Consider the following 17798-nt stretch of genomic DNA (forward strand, 5'->3'; position numbering starts at 1 on the left):
CATTCCTCAGCAGTGGCAGAGGCAGGACAGGTTGTTCCACCTCCAGCTCCTGGGTTTGGTGGGGTTTCTGTGTTTTGTTTCGTTGCAAAGCTGGGGAAACTTGCCTCAGTTATGCCTGCAGGATGAGTTGACTTCTGGTTGAGAGTTGAAGTCAGTGACCATAAATATATTTTATCTGTCCCAGGTCACAGAATCCCAGACTTGGTTTGGGTTGGGAGGGACCTGAAAGTTCATCCTATTCCACCCCTGCCATGGGGAGAGACACTTCCCACTGTCCCAGGCTCCTCCAAGCCCTGTCCAGCCAACTTCCAGGCATGCAGGGGCAGCTCCAGCTGCCCTGGGCACCCTGTGCCAGGGCCTGCCCACTCTGCCAGGGAACAATTCCTTCCCAAAATCCAGCATAACCCTCAGTCAGTAGGATGGAGAAGCCCTGTGCAAATATTCTGCTACCAACAGCTTTATTAGTGTGATTTACACCTTCTGTCAGGATTGTAAAACTTCCCTGTGTCATTACAGTTCCTTAACGTGGTGCTTGCAGCATAGTGATTCCATGGTAATAGATTTTCCATTGTAGTAATTCCATTATTAGAGGAAAATCCCTTTGACCTCAAATTGCACAGGTTTGAAGTTCCATGTGTGCAGTTGCTGTTCTGCCTGTGGGACTCAGGGTCAGTCTGAAGAGAGAAATCTTCCTGCCCTCTTTCTGAATGTGTGGGCTTGGGTTATATTAACAAGTAAGTTACTATTGATGTGTATGAAAATAAGGAATAAAAAAGAAGATAGACCATGAATTCAAGAACATAAATTACTTATATAATCTTGAGTGAAGAATTTTTACTTAAACTCAGCTGTTTGTTTCAGTAAATGTGGTCAGGAATTGGAAGAAAGGGAAAAAGTTATACCCTCTTTATTAATTGCATCACTGTTTCCTTTTCCTAAATGGAAGAGATTATGGGGGGCATGTTTTATTAATTCTGCCTTCTTTTTCTGACCTGGAAACTGCTGTGAAAATGTCTGGAATAAATTGGCACTGGCTGTGGTGTTTGCTGGTAGGATCCTGCATGAACTTTTTGACACCCCTGTGTGAATTTATTTTTGCAAAGCAACATCATGCAAACCAGGTTGGGGAAGAGGCAGTTTCAGGCACAAATCCCCTGAACTATCATCAGTGGAGAGACCATAAATGTTGTGATGGATGCTTGAAGGCAGTTTAATGTAGCACTGGAGAAAATAGAAGCCATTACCCCTGGAAGAGCTCCAGTTATGACAGAGAAAATAAATGGTGCTGTTACAAGAGATGTACTGACAACAAAATTCCTGCTGGCTGGGGAGGAGAGCAGAGCACGGTACAGAAACCTACAGACAATTACCCCTTATCTGAAGTAATGTTTATTTTTGGTTTAAATCCGACATGGAGACTGCTTGATAAAATGATTTAATCCAATCTGACGGAGGTTTAGTCTTAATTATACTTGTGCTTGGGAACTGCCCGGTCTTTGCCACTGCTCAGATCAGTGCTGAGACATTTCCCTGCACAGAGCCTAGGCTGGCATTCCTGAGCAAAGCAGGGTCAGGACAAGGGGGAACAGCTTCCCACTGCCAGAGGGCAGGGCTGGGATATTGGGAATTGGGAATTGTTCCCTGGCAGGGTGGGCAGGCCCTGGGATGGGATTGCCAGAGCAGCTGGGGCTGCCCCTGCATCCCTGGCAGTGCCCGAGGCCAGGCTGGACACTGGGACAGGGGAAGGTGTCCCTGCCATGGCACGGCTGGGATGGGGTGAGATTTAAGGCCCCTCCCTATGGTGGCGTTCACAGGGGTCCCAGGATGAGGGAAGAGATGAGAATCTTGACTCTGTGTTTCAGAAGGATGATTTATTATTTTATGATATATATTATATTAAAAGAAAATGATATACTAAAACTATACTGAGAGAATAGAAGAAAGGGATTTCATCAGAAGCCTAGCAAAGAAAGAAAAGGAATGATAATAAAATCTTGTGACTGACCAGAGTCCCAACACAGCTGGACTGTGATTGGTCATCAAGTAAAAACAACTCACATGGACCAATCAAAGATGCACCTGTTGCATTCCACAGCAGCAGATAATTATTGTTTTTCTTTTCCTCTGAGGCTTCTCAGTTCTCAGGAGAAAAATCCTGTCAAAAGGATGTTTCATAAAATATGTCTGTGACACCTCCCAACCCAAACCGTTCCAGAACTCTGTTATTAATTTTCAGTCTATCCCATGGAACATTTTGTGTCTTGCATCCATCTCTATCTCCCAGATTTTTTTAATGGGAGAGGCTGAGGCAGCAGCTACAGCAGCAGGCACAGAACATCCTCACACATCTTTCCTGCATCACCTAGGAGAGAGGTCTTTCCACAGAAAATAAATGAAGCCACATTTTGAGCTTCCCAATTCAGCAGAGCTGGTGCCTGGCTGTGAAAGTATTCCTTCCCCATCCCAGCTGGGTCAGACTCAGAGGGATATGCAGATGTGTGATGGATTCCAGCATGTGGTGCTGAACAGGCACTGCTGTAAATCAGCCTCATAGCTGGATAGATCCAAAATCATAGACAGATCCAAGGAAATAATGCTGTTGATTTCAAATAAACTGTGTGTCAGAGTATTACTGCCCAGAAGAGTTGTGGGCAACCTGCAAATGGGTTCTTGCAGTGCTTGTGGGAATTGACTTGAAACTCTCACACTGACTGACTGGAAAAAGATTAATTGTAAACAAGAAATGGATGATTGTTACATATTGTTTGTACTGTTTTGATGTTTTTTCTTCATGAAGTCCCAGTAGGACTGTGTATTTTTGGTGTAGCTGGCACAGAACCAGCCTCGATGAAGGGTGGAATTGCTGCCCTCATATTTTCCTCAGGTTTATATTTCAGTGCATGTGGAGTGTCGTTGTTCTGCCAGGTGAGTGCAGCAAGCAGTGAGCTAATGCTAATGAAGCTGATGCAGCACAAACTTTGATTTGTTTTCACCCTTCTGACGGTGTTTGAGAAGGACTTGGGGTTCATCCCACCACAGGCACCTCACCCTCTCCCAGGGCAGGCTGGGGGCCTGGCACTGAGAGGCTCTGTAGCCCATTACCAGTGCTGAAATCACGCAGGGCTTTGATAACCCCGGCATTTTTATTGGCAGCTTCCCCAGGCTGCCTGCTCAGAGCTGCTGTGTCAGTGGTTTCACCTTGAGTGCACAGCAGAGCCTCGCAGGATGATGCCATTGTCTGCAGGACTGGGGAGGGAGCATTGACTGAATCAGAGCTGATGCTCCCACAGTGTTTTCCCTGATGCTACACAAGCTTCTCATACCACCTCAGCCTTCTCCCTTTTTAAATAAAGGCTGCTCCTTAATGGCTCTTGGCTCAGGATTTCTTTTTCCTTGTACTTCTGTGATTTTCCTGGGAGTGTGTGTCACATTCCTGTCTTGAGTAGCATGAAATTCCTGCGTTTGGGAATGTTTTCAGTGTCACTCTTGTCATGCAAGAAGAGGAAGGGCTAAAAGAAGAAAGATGTAGAATGTAAAGGTAATAAACTGTTTGAAAAGGTCACGTCTGGCCTGCATGTGTCACTCACTGGTGGTTTGCTGTAGCAAGGAGTGCAGGGCAAAATCAAAAACTGGGGGTCAGGACGGTTGAGAGTAACTTTAGGCTGAATATTCAGCTTGGGGAATTATCTTCATGCCTTTTTAAGGGAGCTGAGTCACTTAAACCCAGGTTACTTCTCTCTTCTTTCTGAGAGTTTGTGAAGCTTGCTGAATTTTTTTGCACAATTTACGGTTTTTACTTTGTGTAATAGCTTTGTAAATATTATTAGCTATATACTTTTTTTGCTGTCTTTAAGGTGTACCATTTGTACAATCCATGTATTTTCTGGGATTATTTGGAGGCCTAAGTTAATTTGAGCAGAATATGAAAAGGGGGTTTTAATTCAAAATATTACTCTTTCTCAAAGAAAAACTGCATCAATTCACTTTTGATAACAGCAGATGGTAGCATTCTTATGCAAGTTATCTGTTTGCAGTGTGAAACAAAGCTTTCTGAACACCCTTTTTTTGTATATTCTGAAGTTTCTGGGAGTTCTTTAAAATTCTCTTAGACATAAAGGGCTTGATGCTCATGAGAACATTTTCAGCACCAAGTGGAAGTTGAAGCCACCTTGAGGGCACTTCCTTCTCCTTCTTGCTGTCTCTCCAAGCAGAACCATGTGTGTTTCCCAGCACCAGCCTGAGAAGATGCCAGGGCTCGGGGTGGTTGCAGACCTTTTTTTCCTGAGGGAAATGGGTTTTCTGTATTGCATTTGCACAGACTGTGGTTTGTACAATAGCTTTGCCTCTCTGCAGCCAGTTAATGCTGATACAGTAACTTGAGTTACTTCTGCAAACCATTATGTTTTAACTAAAATAGTGGCCTAGCCTGGTTGCTGATCTTATTTCCCTTTCAACAGAGGAGAATGTATATTATTGATGTGGAATATATACAGTGTATTTTAATTTGTCATGACTGTGCTAGGAAGAGCAGTGTGAGCTGAGATTCTGAAGTGAGAGAAGTTGCATCAGGGGCTGGTTGCACCCTGCCTGGTCTTTTCCAGATGCACGTGATGAGTTTTGTGTTTTTCCCTTCCATGACAAAGCAAATTCTGTTCCCTCTTAGGAGCACCCCATCCTCGGGCAGCCTTTCTTTGTGCTGCACCCCTGTCGAACCAATGAATTCATCTCTGCTGTGCTGAGAGGCTCACGGGAGCAGCACAGGTGAGGGGCTCTGCTGGGCTTTCTGCAATGCAGGTAAGGTCAGTCAGCTGCAGGGTGGAAATGGACAAAGCTACTTCCTTAGTGCCAGCAGAATAAGATTTCTGTGTTGTCACTTCAGGCCTGAAAGTTAAAATACATTTGTGATAGGAAAAGTGAAGGAACAGCCCCATCTGATTTGTGACTGTTTAGTCTGTCTGTAGTTCAGAAAAAGCTGGGATAATATAATTATGGTGCTTTTTGTGGTTTTTTTTTTTTTTTTTTGCCCCTAGACACACAAATTACATCACGCTGTGGCTCAGTACTGTAGGCCCAGTTGTGGGCCTGAATCTGCCTTTGAGTTACGCAAAAGTGGCACCTCAGCAGAGCACAGCTGTGGCTGAAAGGTAAGAGAAAAGGAAATCATCCTTTCCTCTCCCACCCTCCTGTTCCAAAGGTTAGATGGATAAATGGCAGAACCATCTCCTCCTCCTTTGAAGCTCTTGCTTAATTTGGGACTCACCTTTCAGTGTTTTGCTTACCTGCCTGCGTTGTTGCCTCACTTGATTTGCAGTGAAAATTTGAGAGGTGCTTAGCCTATTGCTGACACCCTTCATGAGTCCAGAGCGTCCCTGAGCTCCTGGAGTCTCTCTCAGGTGTGGAGAAGTGTTTCATATTGGTTCCCCCAGCACAGGATTGGGCTCTGGCATAACTGCTGCAAGGATTTTGAATTAACTCCTTTTTCTGTGTTTGCTCTCCCCTCTCCAGGGCCCTGAGCTGAAGGACTGGGAGTGGTTAGGCTGTGATAAAGCTGCTGCAGACCTCCCTGGGGGTGAAATGGAAGGGTCCTCCCTGGCTGCTCAGCCATGCCAGAGTGGAAATGGTTGCTCATGGCTGTTTTTGTGGCCAGAGCTCACCACTAAGGATGTGGGAATTGGCTGCAGCTGTGGGAGCACCTCCCCAGCAGCACCCAGACCTGAGCTCCCTTGAAGTCACCCATGTCCTGCTGAGGCTGCACACAGATGCACAAGCCGGAGCCAGAGCTGCTGGATCCACTGAACTTACCTCTAGAAAATCTGCACCAGCTGTGGGGCGGAAAAAGCAATATAGAAAAATGCTTGCGGGACGTGGTGTGAGCGTGTGGAGCCAGGCTATGGGCTGGGACTGGGAGGCACCTTCTCCAGCCCGTGTTCCCCAGCACACAGAACGCCCTCATCCCGGGAATGTCCCCACACGTCACACCTCAGGGAGCAAAGGGGGTCAGGGCTGTCACACACAGAGCCCTTGGAGCCTGCACGGAGTGAGCAGGCCCAGCTCTGCAGCTCAGGAGCCTGGAGCAGCCCTGTGGGAGCAGCTGGCTCTGCCCTGCTCTGCTGCTGCCGCGGAAGCTCTCCGTGCCCCTGGGAGCTGCTGCTGTTCCCGAGCAGTGTTCCTCCTTGCAGCTGTGGTGGTTCACAGGTTTGCTCCCTGCCCTGACAGCTGTTGGGCTTTGGGAGTTGCCTGGTGGTGCTGCCACGGGGAGCCAGATGATGAGGAGCTCCCTGACCACCCGTCCTGCCTTCTCTCCCACTCCCATTTTGTTTGCAGTGTCAAACAGAGTCTGAGCAGCTGATGCTGGAGCACAGATTCCACCCTGCAATTGTCACTTGCACGCAGAGTCTAGGGCGTGCCACGTCAGAGCTGGGATTTCACATTTCCAGATTCTCTTTTTTCAAATTATGTTTATCATTTCCATTACTTGCCATTGGTGGACAGGGAATACAGAGTGCAGTCCTTCAAATTCCATGGGCGCAGAATTTGTTTGCCAGACATTTGGAATTAATAATGAAAGCACATAGTTTATTTTGTTCTGTGTCATATCAACCTGAAAAGCCATTTTCCCCATGTAAGATTTACAAAATATGGCCTGCAGCTACATTGATTTTTTTTTAACACTTTTGGTAACACATGCTTGATAATTGCATCCACAGCCCATTTTTAAATCTAAGTGAGACTTAGACAGGAGGAAGAGCCAACAAAAAGAGGTAACAGCAGGTTTAAGAGCTGTTAAATGTTCACCCCTCCTCTGTCATCTTCATTTGTGATACCCTGGAACAGTAGAAGCACTCAGCCTTGAAAATGTGGAATTTATATGTAAAGGAAAATAAATATTTGTATTTTACACTGAACAAGTCTCAACGCCTATTGCTTTCTACCCTAATTCACCATTTGAATGATGAAGAAAGGATTATTTGACCAGGGCATTACACTGGGCTCAAACTACGAGGTGACAAGTGCTGTGTCTCATCAGTATCAATGTTTCCCTGAAATTTGCCTGGAAAACTAAAATTCAGCTCAGTTAGTAGAAATACACAGAGGTTAGACAGAGAAACAAATACAGGCTAACATAAATATTTGGGACCAAGGAGATAAAAAAGCCCATTTGGATATCTCCTTTTTAATGCCTGGGGTGAGAGGTGAGCAACCAATTTCCTGTTTACATTTATGCCTTAATGACTTAGGATATCTTAACTGAATTTTTATGCCTGAAAATTATATATATATATATTTCTTTTTTTTAAATCAAGCGAATTGTGGCACTGCTTTGTGATTATGTTTTATGTCATGATTCATTATTTAGTTAAACTATTGAAGATCCTTAGACTGCGCTTGGGTTTTGTCTACATTGTCTGAACTCTTGCATCCTACCAAGGAGAAAATTTCCAGCTTAGATTTGTAAATTTGCTCAGTTGTTCATCTTTGCTGAACTGGGAAGACACGTCAAGGGAGGTTCTTCACTTCTGGGGACTTCTGTAAGAGAGAACAGTCTCATACCTGCCTGGGTTGCCAGAATCATCAAGAGGAATTAATTTCATGTGTTCACCTAGGCCAAAAAATGTGTTTTTCTGGGGAGTGCAGTTGGTAGCCACATACATAATCCCTCATTTATGTCAGCGTCACCAGGTAAGAATTTAACCCCCTGCCAGGAGATTTGAGGTTGCCTGGCTTTGCTCACTAACAGGAACATTCCTTTCCAGGCAGGAAATGTGGAGCTACTTAATTACAGCTAAATACAGCTAAGTAATCAGTATCAATTCTTGCTGCAACTCCATGAATTTCAGCGAAACTTTCTCAAAAACTTCCCCCCCCCCCCCTTTGCTATGATGATGGTTTCATGAGTCTGTTTGGACATCTGTATTTATATTGCACACGTATAATAAATTCAGTGCCAGCACAAAGGAAGGACGATTGCTCTTCCCTCTGAATGGTGAAGTTACAATTATTTCCTCAAAAATACTCTCTTGTAGAGAACAGCGTGTGTATGGGTATTTATACCTATTTTTAGCAACATGTGGGCTTTTAAAAAGTCTTTCAAGGAATTCAGTGCATTTTTTAGGAATAAATTCTTACCACCTAGAATAAAAAAAAAAAAAAAGCCTGAAGCTGAGAGCTGCAAAAGTAACCCTGTATTGAGTGCCCAGGATTAGGGAGGTGTCACACAGGTTTTATCTCTTGGATTTCAGGAAAATCTTAAAAACCCTGCACCGCTGAGGAAGCTTTCAGTTCCCCACTTGAGAGGTTGCTGCAGCTGTCACCTCCCGAAGACAAATTCACCTTAAGGCAGAGGGGATTTCACTGCTGTGTTTGAACAGAGAATGGATTTACGGAGCACCCTCTTAACACCTTCCTCAAGTGTTACAAAACAGCACCTCCTGTACCAGCGGTATTGTTCAGTCAGGTGTTGCTGGTGTCAGATGGCTGGCCAGCTGCTTTAATAAGTGAAAATATTAATTAGTTTTGGTGATGAGGTGGAAAACGTGGCCAGCTGTGGATTCTCCTCTGCCTGGGAGGATGTTGGGTTATGTAACACGTATTTTTTAGGCTCTAAACCCCTCTAGCAGTGATTTGGTGACGTTTTGCTGAGCTCATCTTTCTGTGAGTTCTTCCTGCAGGGTCCAGGTAACACAAACTATTCCTGGGCACAGGCACAACCTCAGAATCACAGGATGGCTGGAGTGGGAAGGGACTCGGAGCCCATCCAGTGTCACCCTGCCATGGCAGGGTCACCTCCCACTGTCCCAGTGTCCAGCCCGGCCTCGGGCAGTGCCGGGGATGCAGGGGCAGCCCCAGCTGCTCTGGGCACCCTGTGCCGGGGCCTGCCCACCCTGCCAGGGAACAATTCCTCATTGCCAAGATCCCGGCCGGCCCTGCCCTCCGGCACCGGGAGCCGTTCCCCGGCCGCCGTCCCCGCGGCCCTCGGCAATTGTCCGTGTCCATCTTTGCCGCGGCCCCTTCGGGCCCTGCGAGGCCGCCCTGAGCTCAGGCCAAAGCTTCTGGTGCCCGGGTGAGCGACGGCAGCCGTGGCAGCCTTTGGTGCCGGCGGAGCCGCTCCATCCCCGTGCCCGCGCCGGAGCCTCCTCTGGCCCGGCTGCAGCAGCTGCAGCTCCTTGCTGGGCTGGGCCGGGCACGGGGCTCGGGGCTCCCAGCTGTGCCCCACAGGGCTGCTCAGCCCAGCCCGGATCTGCTCTCCAGCCTCTCCACAGCCCCCGTTTGCCGGAATTTCCCCGTTTCCTTTGTCACAGCCCACTCAAGTTCTTGTCTCGAGCGTTTCCGTTTCAGCTGTCCCCTCCCCGCTCCTGTCGCGACACCTGGTGGCGCCACGGCCTCACGACAGCGCCCGATGAATATTCCCCCTCTGCAATCCGGACATCCAGAACCGCCATGGGGACGGTCCCCTTCCCTTCTGCCTCCCTCCACGAGCTGGACTACCCAAACCTCTGGGGAATTCTGAACGTATTTTAGATTTCTCCTCCATTTTAATATAAATTGCTGAGTTCTCACATGAATTCCTATATAAATAAATGAATTATTTGAATCAGAGCCTTTCCATCAGCACACAGTTGTAACAAGGGAATTGTTCAGTCTGACTTCAAGTATTTTGAGGTTTGACTGCATTAAGGAACTGCTCAATTATGCATTTATCTGGCTAAGCAGGTAAAAATTCAGACATAAAAGAGCACAGTGCTGCTATACTACAACAGGTGTCTTCAAATTGGACAGACTTGCCCCAAAATAAGCACAGTTAATTTGAGTTAATTTGTACTCAAGAGGTGAAACTCTGGGTTGGGTCCATGGTTCAATCACCCCTTGAGGGCCCAAACCCAGTGAGTTCTGTGCCTGTGCTCACACCTGAGGCTGCAAGTGCTGCCACAGACACCATTCCCAGCACTCCAGTAATGATTTTTCACGTGAGAAAGGTTTTTTTTTTCACAATTATGCATTAAAATTCCTGCAGTTTGTGATGCCCTGAGGGGTATTTTGATTCCTGATTAGTATCCCCAAAAGAACATTAGGATTTGGGCTTTTTCTTTGGCCAGATCTAGGCAGAAATTAAATTTCTTAAATGAAAGATTTCCGTGCCTGCCCCATCTCCTGCATCAACCCCCGAATAAGAAGCAGAGAACTCCTTTAAAACCTTAATAAGATTTTATTTGTGTTCCTGTCAGCCCGGTGAGCGTTTACGACCTGGGTCTCTCCTTCTTGCCCTTGTAGAGGGCCAGCAGGGACACGTTGGCCACCTTGACCACCTTGAAGCGCACGCCGGGGATGTCGCCCACGGCGTGGCCCTTGCGCCCGAAGCCGGCCACCAGCACCTCGTCGTTCTCCTGGGACAGGACAGGGACAGAACGGGACAGTGAGCGCCAGAGCCAGCCCCACGCGCCCCTGAGGGAGCTGCACCTGCCCCAGCACCGCCTGCAACGCTCAGGGTGCCAACCAAACCCACCAAACCATCGCCAGACTGAATCGGTGCTAGGGCAATGAATCTGATTTTCACGCTTCTCCTCGCAAGGTTTTAGGGCGCTGGGCAATTACCTCGATGAAGTTCAGGCAGCCATCGTTGGGGACAAAAGCTGTGATTTTTTTGCCGTTCTTAATGAGCTGGACCCTGACACATTTCCTGATGGCAGAGTTGGGCTGCTTGGCCTCGACCCCCCTGCAAAGGAAACCAGCCAGCAAGGAAATCAGTGTGGGGGACCACGAGGGGCATTAATTAAATCAACCTTTCTACCTCGTGTTCACTGTAAATTGTACTCAACACCTGTGAGATAGTTTAGAAGTACTGAGTTAGTAATTAATATATATTAATCTAGATTTAAGCCTGAATCCATAAAATACCACTTCCTATGCCAAACAGAAACTGAGATAATCTCCAGATTAATTCGATAAAATTAAAAAAAAAAAAACAGAAAGAGAAATCCCAGAACTGAAACCAAAAAACACTGCCTCAAAACCAGAGCTGTGGCAGCAGCATCCTAATGAAATTTGTAAATTCTTTAAAAGTAGCAAAAGAAGGAGGAAGTAGGTAGGATCTATGATACATGAACATTATTTCCTTTCCATTTGTGCCAAAAAATCCTGATTATCAACTATGCAAAAAAAAAAAAATTCCGATTTTGAACTACAATTCCCTTTTAACTTTTTAAATAGATTTATTTTCTTTAAGTCTTGCCACAAATCTTGGTTTTCCCTAATTTTTGCTAAAACCCCACACGTTTCCCATTCTGCTGTAAGCTGTGTCAACCCCTCCCATTCTTTTTAAAAAAACGAATTCTGACCCAAGATCTTTATTCCCCCCCCCCCCCACCCTTTTTGGAAAAAAACACCCCGAATCTCCGTTTTTCCCCATCCTTCGCGTGAGCAGCATCCCAGGGGCTCTGGGCCGCCCATTCCATGTGGGAGGATCACCCACACTTTCTCCAGGACGATGCCCTTGGCGTGGGAAGCGCCCCCGAAGGGATTGGCCTTCAGCGCCGTGCCCAGGTGCGCCTTCTTGTACTGCTTGTCGTGCCACTTCTGGTCCCGGCGGTGGCTGCGCAGCTTCCGAGCGGTGCGGAGGCCTCGGCACTTCCCTGCAGGGCGAGACGGGGCCGACGTGAGGCGGGGAGGGAGCCATGAGGGGAAGGCGGCCTGAGGCCTATGGCGGGCATGCGGCGGGTAATGGCGGACGCGGCCTCACGGCCCGCGGCGCTGCCCGCAGCGCGCACGGCCGGCTGCGGAGGGGCGCGCAGCGCCTGCCGAGCACCGCGGGGGATCCCGCAGCCCCGCTCCCAGCCCCGCTCCCGGCCCCGGCTCCACAGCAGAGCGGTTCTCACCCATCTTCTCCGCGCGGCTGCCGAGCGAGAAAAGAGGGAGGAGGTTCCGCGCCCGCCGCCTATAGCCGCGCCCGGCAGGACCCGCGCGGGCTGCCCGCGCCGCGCCTGACACAAATACCCACCGGCGCCGCGAGGGGCGGCCCGCAGGGAGCCGAGAGGCCGCGGGTTCGAGTCCCGCCAGGGCTGTGCAGTGAGGACCCCTCCCTCTAGGGAGTGCGGGTTCGAGTCCTGGTGCGGCCAGTTCCTTCAGGCCTCGCAGAAAATCGGGAAAGAAAATTGTGTAACCAGAGCTAGACACGGAAAATCAGTGTGGATTTATTACCGTACTGCCTGCGTGAGGGGTGTCTCTCATCCCGTTACTCACACCGAGGTGCTCGCTTTTGTAGATCATATACAGTTTGTTACACAATGTGATTTTTCATTCCAAAGGGTTTACACCCGTTTCTAAAAAGCTTTCTACACATGCCAATCAATGTCACAGCCGTTAATGCACACGCACACGTCTGCTCCAGCTCTTTTCACCCTCACCTGGCCACAGAGCTGAGGCGATATGAAAAATGCCAATCACTTGTTTTTTAAATTTTTAGAAGTTTAATAGTAATAAAATGGTTATAAAAATAGAAATACAATTATAATAATCATAATTTGGAGAATTAGGATTAGGACAATACGAGACAATAGAAACAAAGAGTTACGGATGTCCAGATATCTTTTTCTGGGCAAAATAAGCGCAAAAAAGGATCCCCGTTAACAGAGGATTAACTCTTAAAAATAATAACCTGTTTTATATTCATACACTTCATCCATGATGTAAAAATCCCATTCAAACTCAGGATTCTGTCTGGCCAGTGCCAGGTTGTACCTCTGAATCCTGACAGCATCTTCAGGACTGAGCAAGGCAGGAATAAGTTCGTTTCTCCTGACAATGGAGCAATAAATTCCCTTTCTATGAAAGATTCAGGTGTCCTGCCATCTCACTGCGAGTCCTTTCTTTAGAAAAAAAAGTATCTTACACAGCACAGTTTCTATTTTAACATTTTTTATAACTTAAAAATATATTTAACACACTACTCAAGAGAATTAATACAGCACAACTTCCTAACATAACACAGATAATATTAATTTTAATGATTTCCAAAAGCCTATCATAAAATGCACATTTTTCACAGGTGATGTCCGGCCTGGCCCTGCCTGCTTACCTTTGCTGCCAAACCCAAGTGCCCAGCCTACTCAGAGGAGCTCCTGGTTACTACTGGTGTGCAGAACTGCCCATAAAAGATCACCTGATTGTTATCACTGACAGGTAAAACCGCAGGGTTTGGGGTTTTTTTTTTTTTTTTTTTTTTTTTTGGTGTTTTTTTTTTTTTTTTTGCATGGGCTTTGTTTCCACAGAGGCCTTTGGGCGTCCCTGGAATGGAGGGCTGGAGTCCCAGAGGTCCTGGGTTCGAGTCCCATATAGGGTCTGGGCTGGGCAGGGACTGTCCCCAGGGCCTGGTGAGGTTTGAAGCAGGATTTCTGCCTGGAATGAGCCTGTGCTGAGCTGGGATCCTGCTTTTCCCCCAGGGGGGAAGCAACAGGCTGAGAGAAGATGGCACAAAGTTTGTGAAAAATGCGTGTTTTATGATCGGCTTTTGGCAAATATTAAAATGTATTGAATAAATATTCAACACATTTATTGAAGGTTATATGTGTTATGGTAGAAAGTTATGCTGGAATAATTCTCTTAAGTAGTGTGTTAAATATAGTTTTAGGTTATAACAAAATGTTAAAATAGAAACTATACTATAAGATACTTTTTTAAAAGAAAGGACTCACAGTGAGATGGCAGCCACAGGATACCTGAATCTTTCAGAGAAAGGGAATTTATTGCTCCATTTTCAGAAGAAATGACCTTTTCCTGCCTTGCTCAGCCCTGGAGACACCATCAGGATTCAGAGGTAGAAGCTGACACTGCCCAGACAGAATCCTGTGTTTGAATGGGATTTATGCATCATGGATGAGGTGTATGAATATGCAACAGGCTGTTGCTTTTAAGGGTTAATTCTCTGTTAACGTGGGTCCTTTTTTGGGCTTATTTTGTCCAGAAAGAGGTACCTGAACTGTCCGTAATTCTTTCTTTTTATCGTCTCGTATTGTCCTAATCCAAATTGTCAAATTTTTATTACACTAATTATATTACTATTTTTATAACCATTGTATTACTATTACACTTTTTCAATTTTAAAAACAAGTGATTGGTTTTTCTCACACAGAGGTTTCGGGTTCAAGTCCTGCCGAGGGTCTGGGCTGGGCAGGGACTGTCCCCAGGGCTTGGGGGGCTTAAACAGCATTTCTGCCTGGAATGAGCCTGTGCTGAGCTGGGATTCTGCTCTTCCCCCAGGGAGGAAGCAGCAGGGTGAGAGAAAATGGGATAAAGTTGCAGGAGAAGTTCAGGTTGGATACTGGGAGAATTCCTTCCTGGAAAGGGCTGTCCAGCCTGGACAGGGTAGGGTCCCTGTGCAAACCCAGGGTACCACAGGGAATATTTCTGTGTCTGCTCTGGGGTGCCCTGACCCCCAGGGCAGCACTGACTCTGACCCTCATCCATGCAGAAAGTTTCCCAGACTTCAAGATGGACTGGAACCCACAAAAGTGGGAAATAGATTATAGAGAGCAGTGTGGGTGTGTCTCTGGGTGAGAAATTGAGGGTTTGGGGTTTTTAGTGTGTTGTGGATGGAAGCAAGGTGGAGGGCACAGGGTGTCGTCCTGGGTTTCTTCTTCATGCTGCTTCTTCCTCCTTCTCCATGGGTTTGGGTGGCATTTTGTAATTGGGCAGAAAATCTGCATTGTGGGCTCTGTGGGATCAGTTATTGGGTTAAAAGGGAAATAATCCAGGTGTCAGCTCTTAATTGCATGGTTTAGTCTTAAAAGACCTTGGAACAAGAGATTGTTGGCCATTTTGTGGAGCTTTTCCAGTGTGCTGAGTGTGGACAGCATGCAAAACTCTAGGTAAGATAAAAAGAAACAAGAACCTAAAGATCAAAAAAATCCAGTGTTTCTCTCTTTCCTGACACAAAGCCACCCCTTGGAGGGCCCAGCCTGAGTCCCAGAAGTCGGGGAATCAGCAACAGGTACCCCAACAGGTCCCCATCGCTGGGGGGATTCAAAAGCAGGGTTGGGGACATGGGCGGGGTGGCCTTTGCCATGCTGGGACATGGTTGGTCTGATGGTTTCATGGGTCTTTTCCACCCTCACGGGGTCTGTGAGCACAAAGCAAAGCACAAATATATTGACAGTTGTTCTATTCCAACTACTACAAACACACATGCCTTCAGTTAAAACAATACTTACTCATTTAAAATACGATACCTGCTTGTAAGCCTTAAAACACAATGCACAGAGCTGCATTATTAAGCTTAAAACTTCCTAATGTCTCACTAAATACACTTTTCTACAACTTAAAGACTTATTCTAAACAAGCGTTAATACACAAACCATTGTTCTATTTGTCTTTACTTTTCTACTTTTTACATAATTTTCTGCTAACCTGTCTCATAACTACTACTGAACTCCAATCACAGTTCTGCTGTCTCTAAAGCCTACCTTTTGCAGCTTCCCCAAAACCCTCTAGTTTTATGGATTCCCACAGGAGATGGTTGGGCTGACTGGTTTCATGGGTCTTTCCCAGCCTCACTGGCTCTGTGGTTCTTGCTTGCAGCTTTTCATGGAGTCCTGGAGTGGTTTGGGTTGGGAGGGACCCTAAATCCCATCCAGTGCCAGCCCTTGTGGGGGTTTCAGTTGTGGGTTTCTCTAGGTCTGAAGGCACTTGAGACAGTAATTCATGTTCAGACTCAGGTGTTTATTATTTCTTATCAGTAAAACAGTCTCACTGCTCTGAGTTCTGCAGCTTTTCATTGGAAGGCACAAAATGGCCAACAATCTCTTGTTCCAAGGTCTTTTAAGACTAAACCATTCAATTAAGAGCTGACACCTGGATTATTTCCCTTTTAACCCAATAACTGATCCCACAGAGCCCACAATGCAGATTTTCTGCCCAATTACAAAATGCCACCCAAACCCATGGAGAAGAAGGAAGAAGCAGCATGAAGAAGAAACCCAGGACGACACCCTGTGCCCTCCACCTTGCTTCCATCCACAACACACTAAAAACCCCAAACCCTCAATTTCTCACCCAGAGACACACCCACACTGCTCTCTATAATCTATTTCCCACTTTTGTGGGTTCCAGTCCATCTTGAAGTCTGGGAAACTTTCTGCATGGATGAGGGTCAGAGTCAGTGCTGCCCTGGGGGTCAGGGCACCCCAGAGCAGGCAGAGATATAATTACATATAAATAAAAGGAAATATTCCCTGTGGTGCCATGGGTTTCCACAAGCCCTGCCATGGCCAGGGACACTTTCCACCATCCCAGGCCCCATCTCACCTAGCCTTGCGCACTTCCAGGGATCCAGAGGCATTGTGATTTTTTAATTTCTGCAACTGCTCCTGAGCAGATCTGCACAGAGTGAAGTCCTGTAGCAGAAACAAGCTCATATTTCTGATTTCTGAAAGCTGCTTCAGTCCACGCTGCCAAGCTGCATCCATCCAAATCATGAACGTTCCCTTCCCCTTTTGGGAATGACTCTGAAGAGGCAGTAATCAGGTATAAACACATCATTTTTAACACAGCCTTTGCTCGTGGCTGAAGTGGAAAATACTTTTGTATTTATGTGTTTGTGTTTACACAGTCCTGGTTTTACATTCAATCTTTATATAATAACTAATAAAAAAATTCTAAATATTATAAAAAGCCAACCTCCCCCTGCAGAAGAAACTCCAAGCAATCCCAAACAGAACCATAAACGCCATCAACACTTTGAGAACAAAACATTACTGTTATAAAAGACAGCTCTTGAAGATGCAGTTCCAGGGTTGGAATGCAGTTGTAGTTTGGTAATTTCAAAACCATTTTGTCTTTGTGAAAATGCTGCAGCTTTGCTTTACAAAGCTAGGAATACTTAAAAGCTGACTAGGAAGACAATTGGTGAATATAACATAAGTATACCATGATAAACTGCTATTTTTTTGACAAATATTCATTAAAAGGTGAAGATCTGGGAAAGAGATGGTTTGCCATGGAGCTGCTATGGGGTTTGCTCTTTCCTTTTAAACTACACCAGAACTTTGGGACAGTTCTGTTAAGAAAAATTTTCTTTGTTTCATCACTTTCTTCAAAATTACAGGTTTTTTTTTTTTTTGGTGGTTTTTTTGGTTTGTTTGTTTGTTTGTTTGTATGTTTTTTAAATCCAATATGTCATGTTTTAACCCCAGACTGCAGCTAAACACCACACAGCCTCTCCCTCATTCCTGGAAGGGAATTGTACCAAAAAATGGGCTCAGATAAGAACAGGTTACTAACTGAAGTAAACAACAGTTAAGAGCACATGTCTGATTTGAGACAACAAATAAGAATAAAGTCAATATTCAGGCTGATGGGTGAGAGGTGTGCAGGCACAGGTGGCCTCACGGTGTGTCCCTGGAGGCACACGGGGTGGGAACAAGATGACCATTAGTGTCCAACCCGAATTATTCTGGTTTTCTGGGACCCACAGAGAGTCTGAGACTCTTTCCTTTTCTCGGATCTCCCCTCGTTGGCAAGCCCTCAGGGCAGCTTTGGAGAGAGCTGCCAGATAAGCGCTGCTAAAATTAAATGTCTCGGTTGGCCAAGCAGACAAATCCACCCAAAATCCCACCACTTATCCCGAAACTGCAGCTCTAATCTGATCTCTGGTGCCTGGCATCCCGTGGTGCTGCACAGCTGGGTTGTGACACACACTGGGGTTTTTGTGGTTTTTTTTTGTGGGGGACAAAAAAAGGTAATCCTGGAATCCCAGACTATTTTGGGTTGGATAGAATCTTAAATCCCACCCCCTGCCATGGCAGGGACAT

The 17798-nt window shown here is 46.3% G+C and overlaps 2 protein-coding genes across 2 annotated transcripts in view; one reads left to right on the forward strand and one right to left on the reverse strand.

Moving 5' to 3' along the window:
• ATG10 (autophagy related 10) overlaps positions 1 to 6823 on the forward strand; it is a 59755-nt gene extending 52932 nt beyond the window's left edge. Inside the window, exons 6-8 of the mRNA XM_058824067.1 lie at positions 4664 to 4761; positions 5031 to 5144; positions 5506 to 6823. Coding sequence (XP_058680050.1) covers positions 4664 to 4761; positions 5031 to 5144; positions 5506 to 5518 — 225 coding nt within the window. The 3' untranslated portion in view covers positions 5519 to 6823. The remainder of the gene's footprint in view (positions 1 to 4663; positions 4762 to 5030; positions 5145 to 5505) is intronic.
• Positions 6824 to 10184: 3361 nt separating this feature from the next.
• RPS23 (ribosomal protein S23) lies at positions 10185 to 11940 on the reverse strand. The gene is made up of 4 exons (XM_058824110.1): positions 11871 to 11940; positions 11468 to 11627; positions 10591 to 10711; positions 10185 to 10382 (listed from the first exon to the last, which is right to left on the reverse strand). The coding sequence occupies exons 1-4, from the start codon at positions 11872 to 11874 to the stop codon at positions 10236 to 10238; spliced, it is 432 nt and encodes a 143-aa protein (XP_058680093.1). The 5' UTR covers positions 11875 to 11940; the 3' UTR covers positions 10185 to 10235.
• Positions 11941 to 17798: the final 5858 nt, after the last annotated feature.

The sequence above is a fragment of the Ammospiza caudacuta genome, chromosome Z (assembly GCF_027887145.1).
Source record: "Ammospiza caudacuta isolate bAmmCau1 chromosome Z, bAmmCau1.pri, whole genome shotgun sequence".
NCBI classification, from domain to species: Eukaryota; Metazoa; Chordata; class Aves; order Passeriformes; family Passerellidae; genus Ammospiza; species Ammospiza caudacuta.

Coding starts and splice junctions, on each gene's coding strand:
- RPS23 (XM_058824110.1), bottom strand. Junction 10,712..11,467: donor GGCATCGTCCTGGAGAAAGT/GTGGGTGATCCT, acceptor TTTCCTTTGCAG/GGGGGTCGAGGCCAAGCAGC. Junction 10,383..10,590: donor GCTGCCTGAACTTCATCGAG/GTAATTGCCCAG, acceptor GTCCTGTCCCAG/GAGAACGACGAGGTGCTGGT.